We start from the raw sequence: 20,582 nt of genomic DNA on the forward strand, positions 1-20,582 counted from the left end.
GTGTTTATGCCCTTGTACTGTCCCTTCCCACACTGAAATGATATGGTTTGTATAGGCCCTGCGGCTCTCAACAATATTGTAGAAGCTGGCATAGTGCCACATACCTATAGTCCCAAACATCCTGTTTCAAGATAAACTGAAAAGGGTTGGGGATGTAGCTGAGTGAAGCTAGCTGCCATGTTGTGACTATACACCAGCAGGTCTATGGAGAGTTCTGCCTGTTGAGGACCTGAGGCCTCTTGCCCATAGCCAGCACTGACTTGTCAGGTATGTGAATTAGCCACCTTCAAATCGCCCTTGCAGCCCTTGTCAGGCATTCAGACAACTGCAGCCAGGGTTGGACGGTGTGAATCGTGGTACAGTGTTTGTTAGCATGTGTGAGGTTCCATTGCCAGCATCAAAATAAATAAAATGTGAATAACTGCAGCCTAATTGACATCTGATTACAGCCTCCAGAGTCCCTGAAGCAGAACAACCCAGCTCCCAAATTCCTGACCTACAGCATCTGTGAGAGGTAAAAGATGTTTAGAGATAATTAATTTCAGGACCATATCTTAATTGTCCTTTTTTTTTTTAACCATAATAAATTCTTTTAAGGCTTTTGCAGAAAAGCTTAATCCTGTTTTTCTTCTTGAATGCTCTGTATTTCTTACTGGTCATAACGCACCTCCTGGGAGACACTGAATCAGCCATGTAAGCAGCTTGAACTCCTGGTGGTCCCTCCCAAGTGACACCACCAGCTGGTATTCCCATCTTCCCAGGCAAATGCAGGTGGGTTGGAGTCAAGTTTCAAACCTGCTGCCCCACCCCCACCCTGCTAGAGAAATCAGAGAGGAAGCCAAGTCATAGCAACTGTTCATATGACATACTTTATTTCCAATCTACAACCATTAAAAACGTTTTGTAAGTTTACACTGTACAATTATTCTCATGTCTGAAATAAGACACGGGGGGGGGGGCGGGGAGAGCTGGTGGATTGGACTGCAGTTGTCCTAGCACCCAATCCATCCAGGGAAGGAGCCTTTTGAAGACAAAAGAGAGGAGGAGAGAACAGTGGAAAGGACAGGTGGACAGTTGGCCCAAGGATGCCCTTGGTCCCTTCCCTCCCCGGGGGCCTTTACCTGGGGGGTCTCCCAGGACCCACAGCTGCAGGACCCTCACCAGGCTGAGTGGGAAGGGGGCTTCACAGTATTGGCAGGAGCTGGGGAGGGACCAGGATGAAGAGGAAGGACAGCTTCTGGCTCTCTTCCCCAGGTGTCGGGGATTTGGAGCTTTTTTGGCACGATCTGTAATAAGGTCTTCCTAGGGTTGGGAGGAAGAGGAGGAGCTGGAGACTTAGGATTTTTTTCTTGCAGAGTTAGGATTCTTTCCACTTGGAGAGAGACCATCTGGCCTATGGTGAGGTTCCCAAGGGACAAACTAACAAACTAGCAACAGGGTCCTTTGCCTCTTGCCTCTCCAGGACTCCCACCCTTGCCTGCTGCCACTGCCCAGACAGCCTTTTGTAAAACCCAGGCAAATCGGAGAGGGTGAGCAGGGCTGGCACTGAGCCAGGGACAGGAAAGGGAAAACTGCATGTCCTCCCCAGCCCACCAGCTTCCTGGAAGCAGAGACACCAATGGTTGTTTTTGTTGTTGTAGTTTTACGGGGGGCAGGGGCCCCCGTTCTTTGCCAGCTCCAGTCCATTCCAGCCTGCACTCACTGCTAGCCTGGGCCAGCAGTTGGCCAGCTTGTGCATGTGGGAATGACCTGGAAAACTCTTTCAAATCCCAACTTGCTGTTACCTGCCTGGGAAGTTCTAATTCAGTATGCCCCGGGTGGGGCCCAAAATTTGCACTTCTGCTGAGTTCCCTGGCGATGCTCCTGCTACTGGGACACAATTTGAGAGCTAGTGGTCTGGAAGGGTGCCCCCAGTCACCTTATCCTTGGCAACCTGGTACCTCCAGGCAGGGCCATGGCAGGCAAGGTCCAGCCATAGAGGCACCAAAGGGTCTGGAAAGATCCTGGGAATGGACTTTTGGTGAGCCCCCCTGTGCAGAGAAGTAAACTAAGGCACAGAGATCAGTGGCGGAGCTTTGGAGGGTGCTCTGGGGCCCATAGGGTCATCCTAATGCTCATCAGAAGACCGTAAGACTGAGAAGGTCAGAGAAATTAAGAAAGCCTAGGTTTAGGCTAGGTTTCCAGATGGCTAGCTGAGATCCTTCTTCATAGGAGTGGTTTAGGTGGCTTCAGAATGGAGTGTTAACAAGGCAGCCAGGTTCAGACTGCCTCACCCTTTCAGGAGAGTTAGAGGAAACCAAAGTTCCTTCCCTGTGGGTCTGGAGTCCAGAGAGCTGGTGAGGGGCAGGGAGTGCAGGGAGCAGGGCCAGTGGGATAGCCAAGGGGGAGAGAAGGGTCTCAGGATGGGGAGGAAGGAGTGGGCAGGGCAGGTGGTGGAGAAGCCTTGAGGAGGGACTCAGGCCTGGCATTATGTCCTCCGTCATCTTTGGATCTTGGGTCTATGGATTCTGCACATTGGGAATGTAATCTATAGGTTCTTCCAGGGTAAACTATTCTGGAGGTGACGATACCCAGGGTTAGAAAAAAATGGTTAGACAGACAGATGTACAGATGACCAGAGAGAGGGAAAGAAGAACCCGAGTCAGACTGAATCTGTCTTACAACCAGGACCATCCAGGAGGGGGATCCAACCTCCACATCCACCATATAGCCCCCAGTGGAAAGTGCTGGGAGGCTGCAGAGAGAGAGAAGATAGTGTGGCTCAAGGGGGAGACTGGGGGGATATCCTTCTGGACTTTGGGGTTGCTGGGGTGGGGTGAACCCAATGGGAAGGGCTGGCAGGGCTGGGGCTGCCTGATACGAGGGCAAGGGGTCCCCTCTGGGGTGAGGAAACAAAACAAGCATGAAATGCAGGACACCAGATCTGAGAGCAAATATTGAAGTTGGGAGATGACAGAGGCACTCCCCTGATAGGAGGGAATGTGAGCTTGACGGGCAGGGAGGGCTTCATTGAGGTTATAAGAAATCTGTAGGAGGAACGGTGCTGAGGGGGGATGTCCCAGGAGGGCTGAGAGCTGGCACGGCAATAAACCTGGGGCCCAGAGGAGGAAAACCTGGCCATGGGCCAAAGACTCTCCATCTGCTGGAAGGAATCAGCTTGGGGGGGAGTGGGGGGAGGCGGGCGGGCGGGGGTCTTTGGAAGATGAGAAATGAGAGGATGGGTGAGAGGATGGAAGCAAGTACACCAAGCCCAGAGAGAGAAACGGGCTCAGCCAAGATCATGAAAGGCAGAGAGGTGCCTCATCAGGGGTACAGGGCCTGTAGGCAGTCAGCCCAGGACCTGGTCTTGGCTCTGCCACTGGTTTGCTGTGAGGCCCGGGGTGACCTACTCCCTTCTCTGGGCCTGATTTCCTCACCTAAAAATCAAAAAGGCTAAGACAAAGGACTGATGTGGTAGGATTCCACCTCCATGAGGTTCTGAGAGTAGGCTGACCCAAGGAGGAAGAAAGAAGACTAGAGGATCCCAGGGGCTGGGGGCAGCAGGGAGGATGGGGAACTAGTGTTTAGAGGATACAGAGTTATAGTTTGGGATGACGAAGAAAAAGTTCTGAAATGGCTGGGAGTGAGGATTACACAACACTGTGTGCATACTAAAAGCCACTAAAAATAAAGTGAAAGTAGCCAATTACGATATGTATATTTTGCCACAATTAAAAAAATAAGTGAGGGGGCTGGTACAGATTCACATGTAGTGTCCTTTTTATTTATTAAAACCAACGGACAGATGAGGTGGTGTCATCCCCAGCACCAGGGCACTGAGGGCTGACCTGGGAACAATGAGTGTGGTCAAACCATTTACATCATTATAGAACCTCGCACTTTTCCAGGTAGACCTGCAGGCACAGTGTTGTATTTGGTCCTCACTACAGCCACAAGAGGTAGGCCATTATCCCCACTTTATAGCTGGGGAAACTGAGGCATAGGCTAGCCACATGATTGAGCCAAGGTCATTCAAATTGGTGGCAGTTTGTTATGTTTTTTAACAATAGTCTCCTGGAAAACATCCTTGCATCTTAGCTTAACTTGGAAAAACACTAAGTGGCTCCATGGCCTTTGAAGAGAGGACATATATATATAAAATTAGTAGCAGAAGAATTGCTTGCTTGCCATGATTGGATGATGAAAGTTATAAAATCATATGATTTTTTTTTTCTTTTTGCTATGGCTGTGAAGAAACACAGAGTAACATTTATGGGAATTAAATCAGGCAGACATGAAGAATACATTATCTTGCCTTTTGATTTTCTATTTTTTTTCTGTCTCATTAAATGTGTATGATTAAGGGGCTGGGGTTGTGGCTCAGTGATAGAGTGCTTGCCAAGCATGTGTGCTGGGTTCTATCCTCAGCACCACTTATAAATAAATAAAAATAAAGTTCTATCAACAAGTTAAAAAATTATTAAAAAAATGCATAAGATTGTTCATTGTTTCTGAATTTTTGGGAAATCTAAATCTCTTAGACCAAAGCAGAGTTTGGTGAAGGACCAGATTCTGTAAGGCCCAGCTTGGTGCTCAGTATTAAGAATACAGTGTTGGGCTGGGGATGTGGCTCAAGCGGTAGCGCGCTCGCTTGGCATGCGTGCGGCCCGGGTTCGATCCTCAGCACCACATACCAACAAAGATGTTGTGTCTGCCGAGAACTAAAAAATAAATATTAAAAATTCTCTCTCCCTCTCTCCTTTCTCACTCTCTTTAAAAAAAAAAAAAAAAAAAGAATACAGTGTTGCAGGCTGGACATGGTGGTGCTTGCCTGTCATCCCAGCAGCTCAGGATGCTGAGGCAAGAGGATCACAAGTTTGGGGGCCAGGCTTAGAAACTTAGCAAGATGCTGCCTCAAAATTTAATAAATAAATAAATAAGAGCGGGGAGGTGGCTAGGTGGTAGAGGGCCCTTAGGTTCACTCCCCATTACTGCAAAAATAAAATAAAATAACATTGTAATTACTGATGAAAAGAATGATGGCCTAATGGTCAGGCTGTGGCCAGGAGTGCTTGGGATCCCCTGGGGACTGGCTAAGCATGCAGATTCTTGTCTCAGAAGGCTGAAGTGGAGTTCAGGAATTTGCATCTTGCACACGCCCTCAAAGGATTCCAATGCAGGGGTCCTCAGAACACCCTCTGGAACACATGTCCAGTGATGAGGTGGGTAGATTTGTTGGTGGCGTTTTGGTGAACATGCTATGGCATGTTCTGGGTGTCCTAAACCCTGCCAGTGCTCCCAGTGACACAGTGGGTTTGCATAGCAATCGGGACAGAGTAGGGCTAGGGGATCCACTAGACCAAAGTTCTTGTCTAAACTTGCTGGCTTCCCAGGTGGGTGCTCTGGGATGCGGCCTGTACCTCAGTTTCTGTCCTCCGGAAAGTTGTCTTTGAGAGACCTAAAGGAGATGGGGAAGAGGAAAGTGATCTCCAGATAGTAAAGTGCTCATGGTGGGATGTATCAGGGGATTGTGGTCATTATTAGTGAAGAGGTAGAGGGACTTGGTGGCTGATAAGGCTGGAGCAGGGAGACACCCTGGATGGGCAGGGAGAGGGAGGAAGAGCGTTGACATTATCCGGGCAAAAGAGGCTGGGTGATAAATCCATGAAGAGTACCTGAGAGCAGGTATGATGGCTCCCTACCAGCATCAGGGTGTAAGAGGATCAAGTCTATGGGCCCTCAGCTTTGTCATCTAGAGGCCAGAAAATAGAAGAGCATTCCTTTGGGGGCCAAGCGATAGGGCTCTTTTTTTGTGGTCATAGACAGCAAAACGTCTTGGAGGCCAGCTTTTGGTGAGGAAGGACTGGGACAAAGGGTTGGTAGGACTGGGAACTGAATTTCGATGACTTGTGCGTGATCCAGGCCTTAGAGCCATTGCACCAAAGTGGTTCGATTTATTTTCATTTCATGTACAGTCACCGCTGCCTCCAGGAGGGTCTAATTTGGCTCTGGGAAGAGGTCAGACACAGGAAATGAGAAGTCACCCAGTTTGGGGTCAATCATGGAGTTGGTCCCACACCTCCCCCAACCAACTGATGTCAACCCATGCACCCCCTTCAGGTAGTCTGTAGGAGATTAGGACCCCAGGGTTCCTTGGGACTTTGGTTGAAAAGAGAGGAAATGGGGCAAAGGAGGAAGACAGCTAAGGAAGGGGGAGGAGGAGGAAGCAGGTAGGAGTAAAGGTAGATGGGAACAGGAAGGGGAAGAAAGGGAAGAAGGGCAGCATTCCTTCCTGGCACCCCAATCCTCCAGGGGAGCCCCCACTTGTGGGTCAGGCAGTTTTCTGCTTTGGGAATGTTACCAAGACATTAAAAAAAAAAGGCATTTGAAGAAACAAACTTAGAAATTACATTCCAAAAGAGTAGAGAGTTTTTACAAACCAACCCTCCCACCCCCAAAAAGAAAACAACCAGTTACCAAGTAAAACGCTAAAAATGAAACCAAACCAGTATTTACACATAACACTTTAACCCCACCAAGCCCCATGTCCAGAGGCTTCTGAGGAACAGTGACGAGTGGCCTTGCACAGTGGCATGCAAGGAGTGGAAACTGGGACTTCACTGAAAACCAAGACCTGGAGCCTCCAACACCCGATGGGTGCTGGGGGGGCTAGATGCCCAGACAACGAAGATGGCACGACAATCTCAGATGAGGACGATGGTAAGGCTGAGCGGCCCGTGGGCCCTGGGGTGAATTCAGGTCTCATGGGGATTTTTCCCCAAGGCTGAGAGTGCAGCCTCCCTGGCCCTCTTCAGCTCGGGAGGTGGCAAAAGGCCTCTGGTGGCTTGTGGCCTGGTGTGAATCCTCTCACTGCAGATAACCTTAGAGGGGCCCCCTGACCTCTTGAGTGGGAGGGTCGGCATCTCAGGGGGGAAAAGCCCACGGCTCCATGGCCTGCCAGCTATGCCCACACAAGTCACTGGGGCACAAGGAAGCAGCTGGAAGGACAGGCGTGCCCCTGATGTGCGGCCAATAGGGAATGGGGGTGAAGAACTACGTGGTCCAGATGACCCTGAAAGGGTAGGCTGGGAACCAGCAGGAGGGAGTACAGAGGCATCTGCTGAGTCCAGGGTCGGGGGAAAACTTGCAGGGCTGTTGGCTTTTCTGATGGGGAATTGTGTAGACGAGCCAATCCATCCTGTGATGTAACTCGGGGTCCCCAGTCAGTGACAGTGGGGCTGCACATCTGTGTGTGTAGGGGGTGGGCATGTGCACAACCAAAATGGGTTCACTGGCACCAAGGGAGAGGCCACATGAGACCTTCCTCATGATACTGCAATGAGCTATGTTCAGTCCATCAGACGGTGCGGGCAGCTGCCACGGGCATGGGAAAGGGCAGGCGGTGGATCCAAGGCTGGGAGAAGAGCCGTGAGAGGCCATAAGGCTGAGGAGACAGGCTGGTGAAAAGGCTGGCAGGTTGGTGAGAACTGAGGCAGGCGGGCAGACACTCTCAGATCCATGTGCAAAACGGCAGTAAACAACATTCTTGAAGTCCATCCTGTTTTCCTGCGAGTTCTCACTTAGGGAACTTGGAGGGATTTCTGTGCTCTTAATAGAGCTGTTGTAATCCATGTTTGACTCATTACAGAAGGTTTCAGAGACGGGAGGAAAAGGAGAAGGGAAAGGGAGAAAGCCGGGGGAGTGGTGACAACAGTCTGGCCCACCACCCCATCCAGAGCATTTACAGGCTGACCTCTGGGGGCTGGGCAAGGACCAGGTGCTGGAAAGTAGTGCTCTGGGCTAAAGGGTCAGCGGTGTTGGGGGAGCAAGCTACAGGGCACCAGGTCTGGTGAGGGGCCCTCCTAAATGACCAGTAGACCAGAGCGTGGCTGCTGAGCCACCTGGTCCACACTGGGGACCCCATGCCTGTCCATGGTGTTACAAGTCCCACATTGTCCCAGTGGCAAGAACACGTGTCGATCTCCAATAAATTACCTTAAGGACTTTGGGGTCAATTAAATTATTAAAATAAAGTAAACCACCTTAAATATTTATAGTACGAAAAATTCAAATAAACAATCTAGGCAAGAAATGTGTTTCTGGGCTCCAGTCTACTGTGAATTCTCCTTGGCCTGATGTGACCAGTTGGGAGTCTCCTGTTGGGAGTCTCTTTGCCCTCCACCAGCTGCAGGATGTAAACACAGAGGAGGTGTAGTCTCCTCCAGGGTGCTGGGGAAAGAGGCCCCAGGTCAAGGCATGGGCATGTAGGCAGTTTTTTTTTTTTTTATGCACCAGTTCTTAAGACTGACTCTACCTATTTCTGTCTTCACGGAGTCTCCCAAAAGGTTCCCCTCGCCCCCATCACTTTGACAAGGGAGGAAATTCCAATGGCTCCCTGACCTGAGCCCTACTCATTCCCACTGTCTCCCAGTTTTTACTGCTCCAGGTATGAGCAAGGAGATCCAAGGCTCCAGGACTCTGAGCATATTCTTGGCCCTGGTTACGGCCCTATCATACCCCCTAGAATCCCAGCAATCCAGAGCAGCAAGGCCAGGAGGAGGGGATGGTGTGGCTAGCCTAGCTCTGCCAGGAACCCAAGGTGGGCCCTAGAGCAGAGCCCATGTTCTTGGTGGTGTCTCCTCCCCGTGAAGGGTTACGTGGTTAACAGGGAACATCTCTGTGAGTCCCCTTCCACGAAGCATGACCAGAGGTGCATCTCTTCCTGGGCTCTTCTGAGAAGTGGGTATGGGTGGATCCAGGCAAGGGTCTCCTTTAGGACCCAGGGGTTGGTTCCAATGGGCCCAGTTTTGGTCTATCTCCCACTCAGTGCCTTCCCTTGGGAGTCAGAGATCACCACCCACTGGTCAGCAGGAGACCCGCTTTACCTTGATGTGAAAGCTCTTCTCTGGCAGTGGTATAGCTCTGTCCCTCCAGGGCATGGCCCCTTGCCTCCTCTCCACCTCCCAGGAACTGGGCTGGTTGAGGCAGGGAGCCGGGCTGCTCTGTCACTCACTGGCAGGGGCCAACCTTTCCTCCATGCCCCAGCCAGACTCAGAGGGATGCAGCCTGCACTTGGAAGGAGAGTGGCGGATAGCAGAGCGGGACGGCCTGGCAAAGCAGGAGGCAAGAGACTGGGCACTGCAGTCACAGACAGCGTCCTAAGAGGAGGGAAAGAAGAGGTCAGGAGTCAGGAAGTATGGACAGCTACCACTGGGTGACCAGCCAGGCATGGAATTGGACTCAGCCATGCCCACAGACCAGTTCCCAGGGGCTGCATCCCCTCTCTGGAGCCATTTTTCCATTTTCCTCCCTTTTGGACAGTAATGGATATTCATTCTAATGTGGTCCAGAAGATACAGAGAAAAAAGTGAATGTTGTCGAAGTCCTGCAATGTCAAAAATAAATTCTCAACATACTGCATATACATACTGATTTCATCACCTACATCCTATTTTGCAATTGCAAAACATGAACATTTTTTTTTTTGCCACTATGTATGTCCTAGATCTCTTTTAATAGCTGTATACTATTTTGTTTTTGTTTTTGTTTTTGGTGCTGGGGATTGAACCCAGGGCCTTTGCATGAGAGGCAAGCACTCTTCCAACTGAGCTATATCTCTAGCCCCAGCTGTACATTATTCTGCTAAATAGAAATAATTTTTAAAAAATGTTTTAGTTGCCAATGGACCTTTATTTATTTACTTATATGCAGTGTGAGAATCGAACCCAGTGCCTCACAGAGGCCAGGCAAGTTCTTTATCACTGAGCTTTAATCCAGCCCTGAATAGAAATAATTTATATATTCAATTCACTTTTTTCTTTGGTGATGCTGGGGGTTGAACCCAGGGCTTTGGGCATTCTAGGCAAGCACTCTATCACTGAGCAACTTCCCCAGCCCTAATTTTTTTGGGGGATGGGGTGGGCGTAGGTAACAGGGATTAAACTCAGGGGCACTCCATCACTGATCCACATCCCCAGCCTTATTTTGACTTTTTTTTTTTGGTGCTGGGGCTTTGTGCATGCAAGGCAAGCACTCTACCAACTGAGCTATTTCCCCAGCCACCTCCCTGTGCTCTATTTTTGTAATTTATTTAGAGGCGGAATCTCACTGAGTTGCTTAGTGCGTCACCATTGCTGAGGCTGGCTTTGAACTCATGATCCTCCAGGCTCAGCCTCCAAAGCTACGGCTCCTGGCTTCCCCAGCCCTTTTTATTTTGAGATAGGGTCTCACTAAGTTGTTGAGGTTGTGTTCGAACTTGTTATCCTCTTGCTTCAGCCTCCCAAGTTGCTGGGCTTACAGGCATGCACACCACGCCTGGCCCCAATTTACTTTTGATGTTTGTTTGAGTAGTTTCTGATTTTTTACTATTATCAACACACAGAAAAACGCACCTGTAGAACAAGATTGCTTGGCTCAAATCCCTGTTATCACTTACTGTATGGCCTTGGGCAATTACTTCTCAGAGGCTTGATTTCCCCCATAAGATGAAAGACATGATACCTTTTTCAAAGTTGTAAGGGTCAAATCAGATATGATATGTAAAAGCCCTAGGCAAAGGACCTATTAGACATTTAACACAGGTCAACAATTTTTATTAATAATGCAACACATTTATTTTTATTTTTTTTCTGAGGTGCTGGGAAGAGAACCCAGGACCTTGTGTGTGCCAGGCAAGCACTTTACCACTGAGCCACAACCCCAGCCTGCAACATAGTCTTTTATGCAAGCTTCATCTTCCACCTCTGTGATTATTTCCACTGACTACATTCCTAACAAGAGAACTACTGGGTCAACAGGTCACTGGCACATTAACATACTGAAAAATATGTACATCAACTTTAAAATCAACATTTAAAAGCCAGTTAGCTGTGTACTGTTGTTTCTTGGTGTGGTGCTGGCTTTATGGATGTGATAATTAATTTATTTGTCAATGTGACTCAGCCACAGGCTGCCCAGACATTAGGTTTGAACATTATTCTAGGGATTTCTGTGAGGGTGTTTTTGGATGAGATTAATTGGCAGAATGAGTAGAGCAGATTCCCCTCCCTAATGTGGGTAGGCTTCATCCAATCAAGTAAAGGTTCGAATAGAACAAAAATGCTGACTCTCCCCCCAAGTACGTCGATTCTTCACGCCTGACAGCCTTTGGACTGGCACATTAGATTTTCTTCTATTTTCAGACCATGGGCACTTCCTGGGTCACGTGACTGCCAGGCTTCAGTCTGAAATGAAATCATTAACTTAACCAATTCTCAGGCCTTTGTGACTCATCATACAGATCTTGGGACTTGCCAGCCTCCATGACCATGTGGGCCCAATCCTTAAGATAGATATCTGTCAATCTCCCCTACACACTATTGGTTCTGTTTCTCTGGAAAATGTTAATGCAATGGCTGTGTTTGACTATATTCAGGTGTATTCTTACAATATGCTCAGCATGAATATTAAAGTTAAAAATAGGAATAAATTAGTTAAAAATTAAGTTAAAAGTTTAAAAAATATAAATAAATAAGAGATTTTACAAAATTACAGCCAGTGTAATCCCAGAGGCTCAGGAGGCTGAGACAAGAGGATCACTAGTTCAAAGCCAGCCTCAGCAATTCAGTGAGGCCCTAAGCAACTCAGAGAGACCCTATCTCTAAATAAAATACAAAAAAAAGCTGGAGATATGGCTCAGTGGTTAAGCACACCTGGGTGCAATCCCTGGTACCAAACAACAAAAACAAGACAGCCAGCTGAGTAGATGTGTGGAGAAGAAATGCACTCACCCTGCACTACCAAGGCTGTAAAACTGGACAGTCTCTCTCTCTCTCTCTCTCTCTCTCTCTCTCTCTCTCTCTCTGTCACTCTCCAGTGCTGAGGACTGAACCCAGAGCTTGTGCATGTGAGGCAAGCACTACCACTGAGCTATACTCCCAGTTCAGCAAAAAACTTTTTTTAAAAAAATTTTTAGTTGTTGATGGACCTTTATTTTCTTCATTTATATATATGTGGTGCTGAGACTTGTACCCAGTGACTCACACATGCGAGGCAAGCACTCTACCACTGAGCCACAACCACAGCCCCCCTACAAGACAAACTTTTTTTTTTAATGTTTTAGATGTTGATGAACCTTTATTTTATTCATTTATTTATATGTGGTGCTGAGAATCGAACCCAGTGCCTCACATACGCTAGGCAAGCGCTCTACAACTGAGCCACAACCCCAGACCCCAGACAAACTTTTTTGAAAGACAATTTGGCAACATTTATCAAATACCTTACACATTTTTATATCCTTTCATGCTATAATCCCATTTCTGCAACTGAAACCTAAGGAAATAATGTGAAATGTAAAAAAAAAAAAAAAAATTTGCACTAAGATATTCACCACAGCACCATTTACATTAGGGAAAAACTAGAAACCACCTAAATATACAATAATAGGGAAGCTGACCTTTTGGGCCAATCCCAGCCATCTCACACAGTATTCTGTGTCCCTATCTCCTCTGAGCCCAGAGCAGACCCCGTAGACCCCTGGTCACAGCTGACTGGACCAAGGGGTACACCTGACCCATGCTGGACCAATCAGAGGTTCTTCCTCCTGGAAATGTGGAATTGGTATAAGAGGCTCGAATCAGTATCTCTTAGGTGCTTGAACTGAAAGATGTGGTATATCAAGAGCTGAAAGAGCTCACATGGTCCTTGTGCAAATACAACAAAAAGAATGAGAAGGAGGAAGAGGACATAGGAGCAAATAAGGCTCAAAATATAGGAGAGGGAGACAGGGAGAAGCTGCTAGCCCTTCAGTCTCTGCTCTTGGGTTCCATGCAGTAAGTACTCCATCATTCTTCAGAGAGGTTTCCTTCTCCTCTGCAATGCTAACTTCCATGCCTCCTTTGCTAAGAGTCAAGTAATCCCTGACTTATCAAAACTGATATCAGGAGGGGGGCATCCAGAAAAAATTCACAGAGACAATATGAGCACGTAGGTGTGAAGTCTTGCTGGGCTGGTAGGCAGGTTAATGTTTTGTTTTATTTTGTCGCGGCAATGAGAATTAAACCCAGGGGCACTTTACCCCTGAGCTACATCCCTCACCCCTTTTTATTTTTTGAGACAGGGTCTCACTAAGTTGCCCTGACTAGCCTTGAACTTGCAATCCTGTGGCCTCAATTTCTAAAAAGCTGGAATCACAGGATTGTGCCATAGCACCTGGCTCAGGCATATATATATATATATATATTTTTTTTTTTCATATTTGCTACCAGGGGTTTAACCCAGGGGTGCTTTACCACTGAGCCATATCCCCAGCCCTTTTCAATTTTAATATTGAGACAAGGTCTTGCTAAATTGCTTAGGGCCTCTATAAGTTGCTGAGGCTGGCCTCAAACTTGCAATTCTCTTGCCCCAGTCTCCCAAGTCACTGGGATTATAGGCATGCCTAGGCAGGCTAATATTTAATAATACTTACAATTGGCTCTCCCGAGCCTAACAAGCCACACAACATACTAGTGAGGGCAAGAGAGCTACGGGCACACCCTTTCCCTGGAGGATGCTGGAGGTCTCTGCTATGTAGTAGTCAAACCACTGGTTAAACCACTTACTAGTCTATTGGCATTCAGACCATGTGGTCTCCAGGTTTGTGTTGTTCCAGGTCTGGGACATCCATCCCCATGTCAGACCATAAGAAGTATTTGAGACATACGACTATATTTCTTGAATTAAAAAAAACAAAAGAGCTAGGCACTGTGGTGCAGCTACTTGGGAGGCTAAGGCAGGAAGATCAAAAATTTGAAGCCAGGCTTGGCAAAATAGCAAGACCCTGTTTCAAAATAAAAAGTAAAAAGAGGCAAGGATGTGTCTCAGGGGTGCAGCACCCCTAGTTCAAGCTCCAGTATCCAATAATTTAAAGGGTTGGGCATGTAGCTCAGTGGGGGAGGTGCTGTGGTGCAAGCCTGTAATCCCAGAGTCTCGGGAGGCTGAGGCAGTAGGATCTTGAGTTCAAAGCCAGCCTTGGTAACTAGGCAAGGCCCCAAGCAACTTTGGGAGACTGTCTCAAAATAAAATATGAAAAGGTCTGGGGATGTGCTTCAGTAGTATAGCACCCATGGATTCAATTTCCAGTACACACACACACACACACACAAATCCACGTGAGATTAGACCCTGGAAGCCAATCCCCGCTCCCAAGAAAAAGGGCAAACTCCACCCACCTACCTCATTGGGAAGAACGGAGGTGCCATCGCCCTCCCGGGGCACACCGTCCTTCCCCACCTGGGGAAGCAGGGTGGCTCTGGCCTCCTCGCTGCTGCCTGACTTGGTGGCCTTCTTGCTCAGGATCCTGGCCACGCCCTCCGGCTGATGGTAACTGGCCGGGGAGAGGGGCTCGGGCTTCTTGGCGCCTTCCTCTCCCGCGGCTGCGGTGGGGCTCGGGGCGCGGCCACACACGTTGCGGAAGAACTCCTGCACGATGCCGTACTTGGGAGGCTCGGGCTTGGCCCGGGTCTCGGACATGCCCAGCTTCCACACAGATTCCGTGCTCCCTGAGTGCTCCACCACACTGAAGAGGCTGGACAGCCCGTCGTTGATGTTCCTCAGCACCGGGCTGTCCCGCGTGGTGGTGGAGCGAGCCCAGGCCGAGCCATTCTGCTTGCCCTGGTGCAGGTTCCAGAGGCTGCGGTCCTTGGTGCTGTCCAGCTTGGACACCGAGCGCCTCTGGAGCTTTGGCGAGCCATACTTGGGCGAGCAGCAGGGCCGCTCGATGCGGGAGTGGACCTTGTCCAGGGAGGAGGAGATCTGCTTGCTGCGCACGGACACCAGTGACGAGCTGCGGGGTGACCAGCTCTTGCTGTGGAGGCTGCTGCGGGGCGGGTCAGTCTGCAGGCCCACGCTGACCGTGCGGATCGTCTGTGTGCCCACGCTGGCCAGGCCCACCGTCTGGCTGGATGTGCTTTTCACTTTCCTCTCCAGCGAGCCCGAGCGCATGGCCTGTCGCACGCAGTTGGTGATCTCCTTCATGTCATCGCTCATGTTGCCCGACATCTCAAAGTCATGCAGGGCCGCGGGGAAGGCAGGCCCGGCTGCCGAGGCGCTGCCCGCTGAGCCCCCATCCAGGCGCTGCCGCGAGAAGTTGCACAGCCACCGGCTGTAGGAGCTCTCGGCCAGCCCGTCGGCCTCAGCTGATTCTTTGGGCTTGGCTGTGGTGAAGAGGAAGCCGGGCTCAATGAGGATTTTGCCCTCCTTGTCATGGACCACAGGGACACCCAGGCGCCGGGCCACTGGGGGACTGTAGTAGACTCGGATGCCTGTCTTGTCTGGAGCCGTGTAGCTGCGCTGCATGTGCCTCCCTGCAGGGTCCTGGCAGCCCAGCGCACCCAGGCGGTTGGAGTCCTGAGGCGTGAGCCCTGCCTTTTCCTTGGTATCTTTCTCTGGATCCACGGTCTCAGTACTCACAAAGGTAAAGGCAGGGTTGTTGGGCAGTTTCTTGCCTCGGGCATCTCCACCAGCAAGGTAGGGGGAACAGTCAAGCAAACTTTCAAACTCAGACATGGAGGAAACAGATTTGGTCCTGGGAAGAGCAGAGGAGGAAAAATGGTGTTAGAGGGAAATAACACAGACTGCGCACACCCTGGCCTACTTCCCTGGTGGGTGGGAACTGCTTTAACTGGCTGCTTTCCTCTTTCTGTCTTACTTTTAGGTATTTCCTGGAATCTTCTCCCAAATAGATATTTTCATATAAACCCTCATCTCAGGGTTTGCTTCTGGGGGAACCCAAACTTAGATGCCATTAAATCTTCAACACAAACAGAAGCACAGACGAAATAAAATAGCATAGAGAATCCAGAAATGAGTCACACATCTTTAGTCAACTGATTGTCAACAAAGGTGCCCAAAACATCATTAGAGAAAGGACAGTCTGTTCAGCAAATATTGCTAGGAAAACGGAAGATCCATAAGTAGAAGATTGAATTTGATCCTATTTCTCATCCTTGACAAAAAAATCAACTCAAAATGGATCAAAGACCTTAAAGTAAGACCTGAAACTCTGAAACTACTAGAGGAAAACACAGGGGAAACACTTCAAGATATTGGCACAAGCCATGATTTCCTGGATAGGGCTCTAAAAGCACAGGAAACAAAAGCAAGAATTGACGAATGGAATTACATTGAATTTAAAAGCTTGTGCAAGAGCAAAGAAAATAATACACAACCCAGAGTGGGAGAAAATCCCTGTAGGCTACTCATTTGACAAGGATTAATATAAAAAAATATGTAAAAACAAGTAAAATAACAGAACAAGTAATCTGGTGAAAAAAATGGGCAAATGATCTGAACAGACACTTCTTGTAAGAAAAAAATGCAAATGACTAATAAATATGGGGGAAAATGTTCAATAGCATTAACCATCAGGCAAATCAAGACTACAATGAGATCCACCTCATTCCAGTTAGAATGGCTATTGTAAAAAAAAAATCAATAAATGCTGCTGGGAATATAGGGAAAAAGGAACCCTTATACATTGTTGATAGGAACCTAATTAAACAGTCACTATGGAAAACAATAATAGAAGATATTCAGAAAAACTAAAAATAGAACCACCGTGGCTGGGGTATAGGTAGCTTAACTCTATAGCACTTGCTTAGCATGCACCAGGCCCTGGATTTAGTTGCCAGCAACACGCACTCGCGCGCGCGTACACACACACACACACACACACACACACACACTAAGGCACATGCATGACCACGTGCTTCTAAAAATAGCACTACCCTATGATCCAGCTATCCCACTCCTGAGTATACAGCCAAAGGAAATGAAGCCAGAATACAAAAGAGATACCTGCAGACCCACATTCACTGAAGCATCATTCACCACGGCTAAGATAAGGACCTGCCTAGGTGCCCATGAACAGATGAGTGGATAAAGAAAATTATGGTATATATACACCATGGAGTATTAATTAGTCATAAGGAAAAATAAAATCCTGTCATTTGCAGGAAAAATGGGTAGAATTGGAGGATATCATGTTAAGTGAAACAAGTCAGACACAGAAAAACAAGTATTGCACATTTTCTCTCTTATGTGGAAACTAAAAAGAAGAAGGAAAAAACCCGCCTGAAAGTCGACGAGGGCTTACTAGGGATTGGGAAGGGAGCCACGGGTAAGAGAGAGGAGTGGGAGGAGGAGAGGTAGAAGAAGGGTGGACGGACGTGATCAACACATATTTCTACAATTAACGTGTTAATACACGTTTTTAAAATATAATATTTTAAAAATCCCAGCACAGACTGGGCATATGTTACCTGGAGGCCTGAAGTACCAGTCATGTGTTAGTACATCACATAAACTGGACGACTCGGACAGCCGTCGAGACGGTGGGAAGAGACAGAGGGAAAGACTAGGCAGGGAGGAGCTGCCCAAAATCATAGACTAGAAGCCACACAGCTGGGATTCAAAGCCAGCCTCTGGCTCCAGTGCCCACCTCCCACCCTGGGGCCTCCTTGCTTCTGGGCTATTCTGTGTGGCTCCTGTGAGGTTCCATTTCCCTATCTCATGTGTTTCCTAATGGTAGAGACAAAGTCCTACTAGTCTAGGGGAGTCCCCTTGGTCACAGCATGTGACTGGCCCAATGGATGCTGCTCATAGCCCCAGGAATGGATGTCCATGGTGACTCTCTTAACCCAGAGACAGAAAACAGAACCCCCAAGAAGCTGGTTTCTCTGCCAGCTAGGATGCGCTGGGGCCCTGGTATTCCAAAGAAACACACATCAAGCTGCAGTCTGGAATCCCCCTGGCCCCGGGCTTTCCAGCTCCTGAGTGACTTGGGTTATGACCACATCCTGCTGCTCTCCCAATTCTGATGGGGCACAGGGGTGGGCACAGGGGGCAGGAGAGGAGAGGGGCAAAAGGACGGGCAGGGTGGGGCTGCCAGCACCTCTTTAAGCCGGTTCCCCCCAGCTCAGCTTCGGAAACCGTCTCCTTGTCGTGGATCTTCTCACTGCGCGTCTGTCAAAGAAGAGACAGGAAGGGTCAACTCTGGCCACCAGCATGCAGAAGGAAGGTGACTAGAGGCCCTCCACACTTGACTTCTCATCTGAGCACCAGCAATGATGTCAGCAATGATCCAGAACAACTGTTGGTCAAGTTTCTGGCGGCTCTGCATGTAACTCCCCCACCATAAGAATGTGACACATGCTGTGCTAACTGTACTGTCAACAGTGACCCCCCCCCCAAAAAAAAAACACCAAAAAGAAAAAAACAAGAAAGACTACTCATGGTGACAGCAGTGACCATGCAGCTACTGCCTGGGCTTGTCCACTCTGGTTCTAGAGGCACAATTCCCAGCACCTGCACCAGTTATCACAACTGCCTTCCTTGGCTGCCAGCCCTGGTGAGCCCCCCTTGAGATCCTCCCCCTCAGTACCCCAGAATCAGTGTTCATTGTTTGCAATCAAGCCTCCTAAGTGGCGCCCCACTTCCTCTGTTGGTCATGAACTAGAGTGATGCAAACAGCCGTACACTGCCTTTGGTTACTCAGCGAGCTGCTCTCTGACAGTGCACCTGAGCCTTAAGTGCAGACTTCACCAATGTGATCTTACCGATCTCCACACCTGCTTTCCACAGACGCACGCACAGGTGAAAGCAAGAGAGGCTGGGGGTTTCTCCCAGGGTTGGAATCACAACCCTGACAGAGGACACTTCCCAAGTCCCAAACCATGGGGAGGACCCGTGAGGCATAGGGGCCCCAGGGCCTGAGATGCCCGAGGTGCAAGGCTATGTGACCTGTGGGATAGGGTTAACATCCTCCTATCACATCCCCACAAGCAAAGAATTTATGGCCCAGCCAGGATCCCAGACAACATGGGTGATCCTCACCTCTTTCCAGCTGTTGTCCTGCTTCTCGAGATCTGAGTGCTTCAGGACCCAGGGGTCGGCAGCCTTCTGCAGCTGAGCAAGGGCAAAGAGCACGCATCAGTGATGGGCATGAGTGAGCAGAGGCCCAGAGCAGGACCACATCCCGGGCTCTGCCCTGCAGCTGGGAGGAGCATCATGGGCCAGAAGCCAGAAGGTTCCTTCTAGAGGGTAGCAGCTCTGAGCTACCTGAGTTGGATTGGAAAATGATAATAAGAGCAATTTCTTGCAGGCATCCTGATGGATGTCATTATATCTAATATAGTAACCATTATTGCTGTTAATTCATGCTGCAGTTCATGGATCAGCTAGCTGAGTAGCACCTTAGTGTGCCTGGCCTGTGGGCCGATATGTTTCCCCAGGTATGTTATGGAACTTATCTTATAATTTTAAAATCATTTAAAATATCCTATTGTTAATATAATAAAAAGAAACTGCTTTCCTAGAGACAGGAATTTGGTTTGATGGTGCAAATGGATGCATCTGATCTGCTTTCCACATGGTACATGGAATGTTCTAGAATTCATGTTAGCATGCCATCCTCCACTCACCATGCACAAGCTCCTTAGTGGGTATGACCCTCAGGGGATCTCTATCTCTGCAGGGAAGGAGTCAGGGCCCAGGAGTGGAACTTGCCAGATGTGAGAGTTCTGCTAGATTCCAGGCCTGTCCCTTACTCACTTTATGACTTTGGACATATCACTCTTCCTCAGTTTCCTCATCTGAAAAGGGGAGTTAGTGATTGTGACCTTGCAGGGCTGCTGGAGGATTGGAGACAGCAGTAGGAGAGGAAATGCAAATGATCATAATGATGCAGGCCCTCATCAGGAATCAGAGAAAGGCAAATTAAAACAGTAAGACAGCATTGTACACCTGGAGATAAACAGATGTTTCAAAATGGCAAAGATAAAGCAAAACAGGCCCTTCTCACTGTGCTCCCGGTGGAGTGCAACTGGGTGAAGCCTTTCTGGAGGGCTGGCTGGGCAGTTCCCATCAACTATAAATGCACATGCCCTTGAACACAGTAATTTCACCTCTAGTGATCTATCCTATTGAAATGTTCATGCATGGGTGGAAAAATGTGCATTGGGGTTATTCACTGGGGCACTACTTTAAATAGAGAAAAACTGGAAACAATCTAGATCTTGTCGATATGGAATACGAAATTCTGGTGTCCCCATGCTCGGAAGGTCAAGCAGCAGTCAGACGAGATGAGGCCTCCCCTAGCCTGTTGTGAACAGCTCTCCATGAAAGAGGCAAAGTGCAAATAACTTGTGCATTATGATTTGATTAATCAAAAATGGAAATGAAACTCTGAATATAAATTGTTTAAATATCAAGAAAGGGAGAGAATAGGCTTTGTAATATTTGGCCCCCTTTCCCTTTTCTTCTGTGGTACTAGGGATTGAACCCAGGGCCTCATGCCTGCTAAAGCATTCAGCCGCTGAACTACATCCACAACTCCCTCCCCCGGCTTTTTTTTTTTTTTTTTCCTGGTACGAGAGATTGACCCAGGGGCGCTTGACCACTGAGCCCCATCCCCAGCCCTATTTTGTATTTTATTTAGAGATGGGCTCACTGAGTTGCTTAGAGCCTTGCCCTTGCTGAGGCTGGCTTTGAACTTGTGATCCTCCTGCCTCAGCCTCCCAAGTGGCTGGGATACAGGGTTAGGCCACCACACTGAGCAATATTCTTATATGAAGATGAAGTAC

The 20,582-nt window shown here is 48.6% G+C and overlaps 2 protein-coding genes across 3 annotated transcripts in view; both read right to left on the reverse strand.

Moving 5' to 3' along the window:
• Ndrg3 (NDRG family member 3) overlaps positions 1-20,582 on the reverse strand; it is a 162,585-nt gene that overhangs the window by 82,042 nt on the left and 59,961 nt on the right. The window lies entirely within an intron of this gene.
• Mtcl2 (microtubule crosslinking factor 2) overlaps positions 851-20,582 on the reverse strand; it is a 69,370-nt gene continuing 49,638 nt past the window's right edge. The window contains exons 12-15 of the mRNA XM_005329861.5: positions 18,835-18,906; positions 17,894-17,964; positions 14,176-15,526; positions 851-9,137 (exon numbers count right to left, since the gene is read on the reverse strand). Of these exons, the coding sequence (XP_005329918.2) occupies positions 8,985-9,137; positions 14,176-15,526; positions 17,894-17,964; positions 18,835-18,906 (1,647 nt within the window). The 3' untranslated portion in view covers positions 851-8,984. The remainder of the gene's footprint in view (positions 9,138-14,175; positions 15,527-17,893; positions 17,965-18,834; positions 18,907-20,582) is intronic.

This window comes from Ictidomys tridecemlineatus, chromosome 5, assembly GCF_052094955.1.
Source record: "Ictidomys tridecemlineatus isolate mIctTri1 chromosome 5, mIctTri1.hap1, whole genome shotgun sequence".
NCBI lineage: Eukaryota > Metazoa > Chordata > Mammalia > Rodentia > Sciuridae > Ictidomys > Ictidomys tridecemlineatus.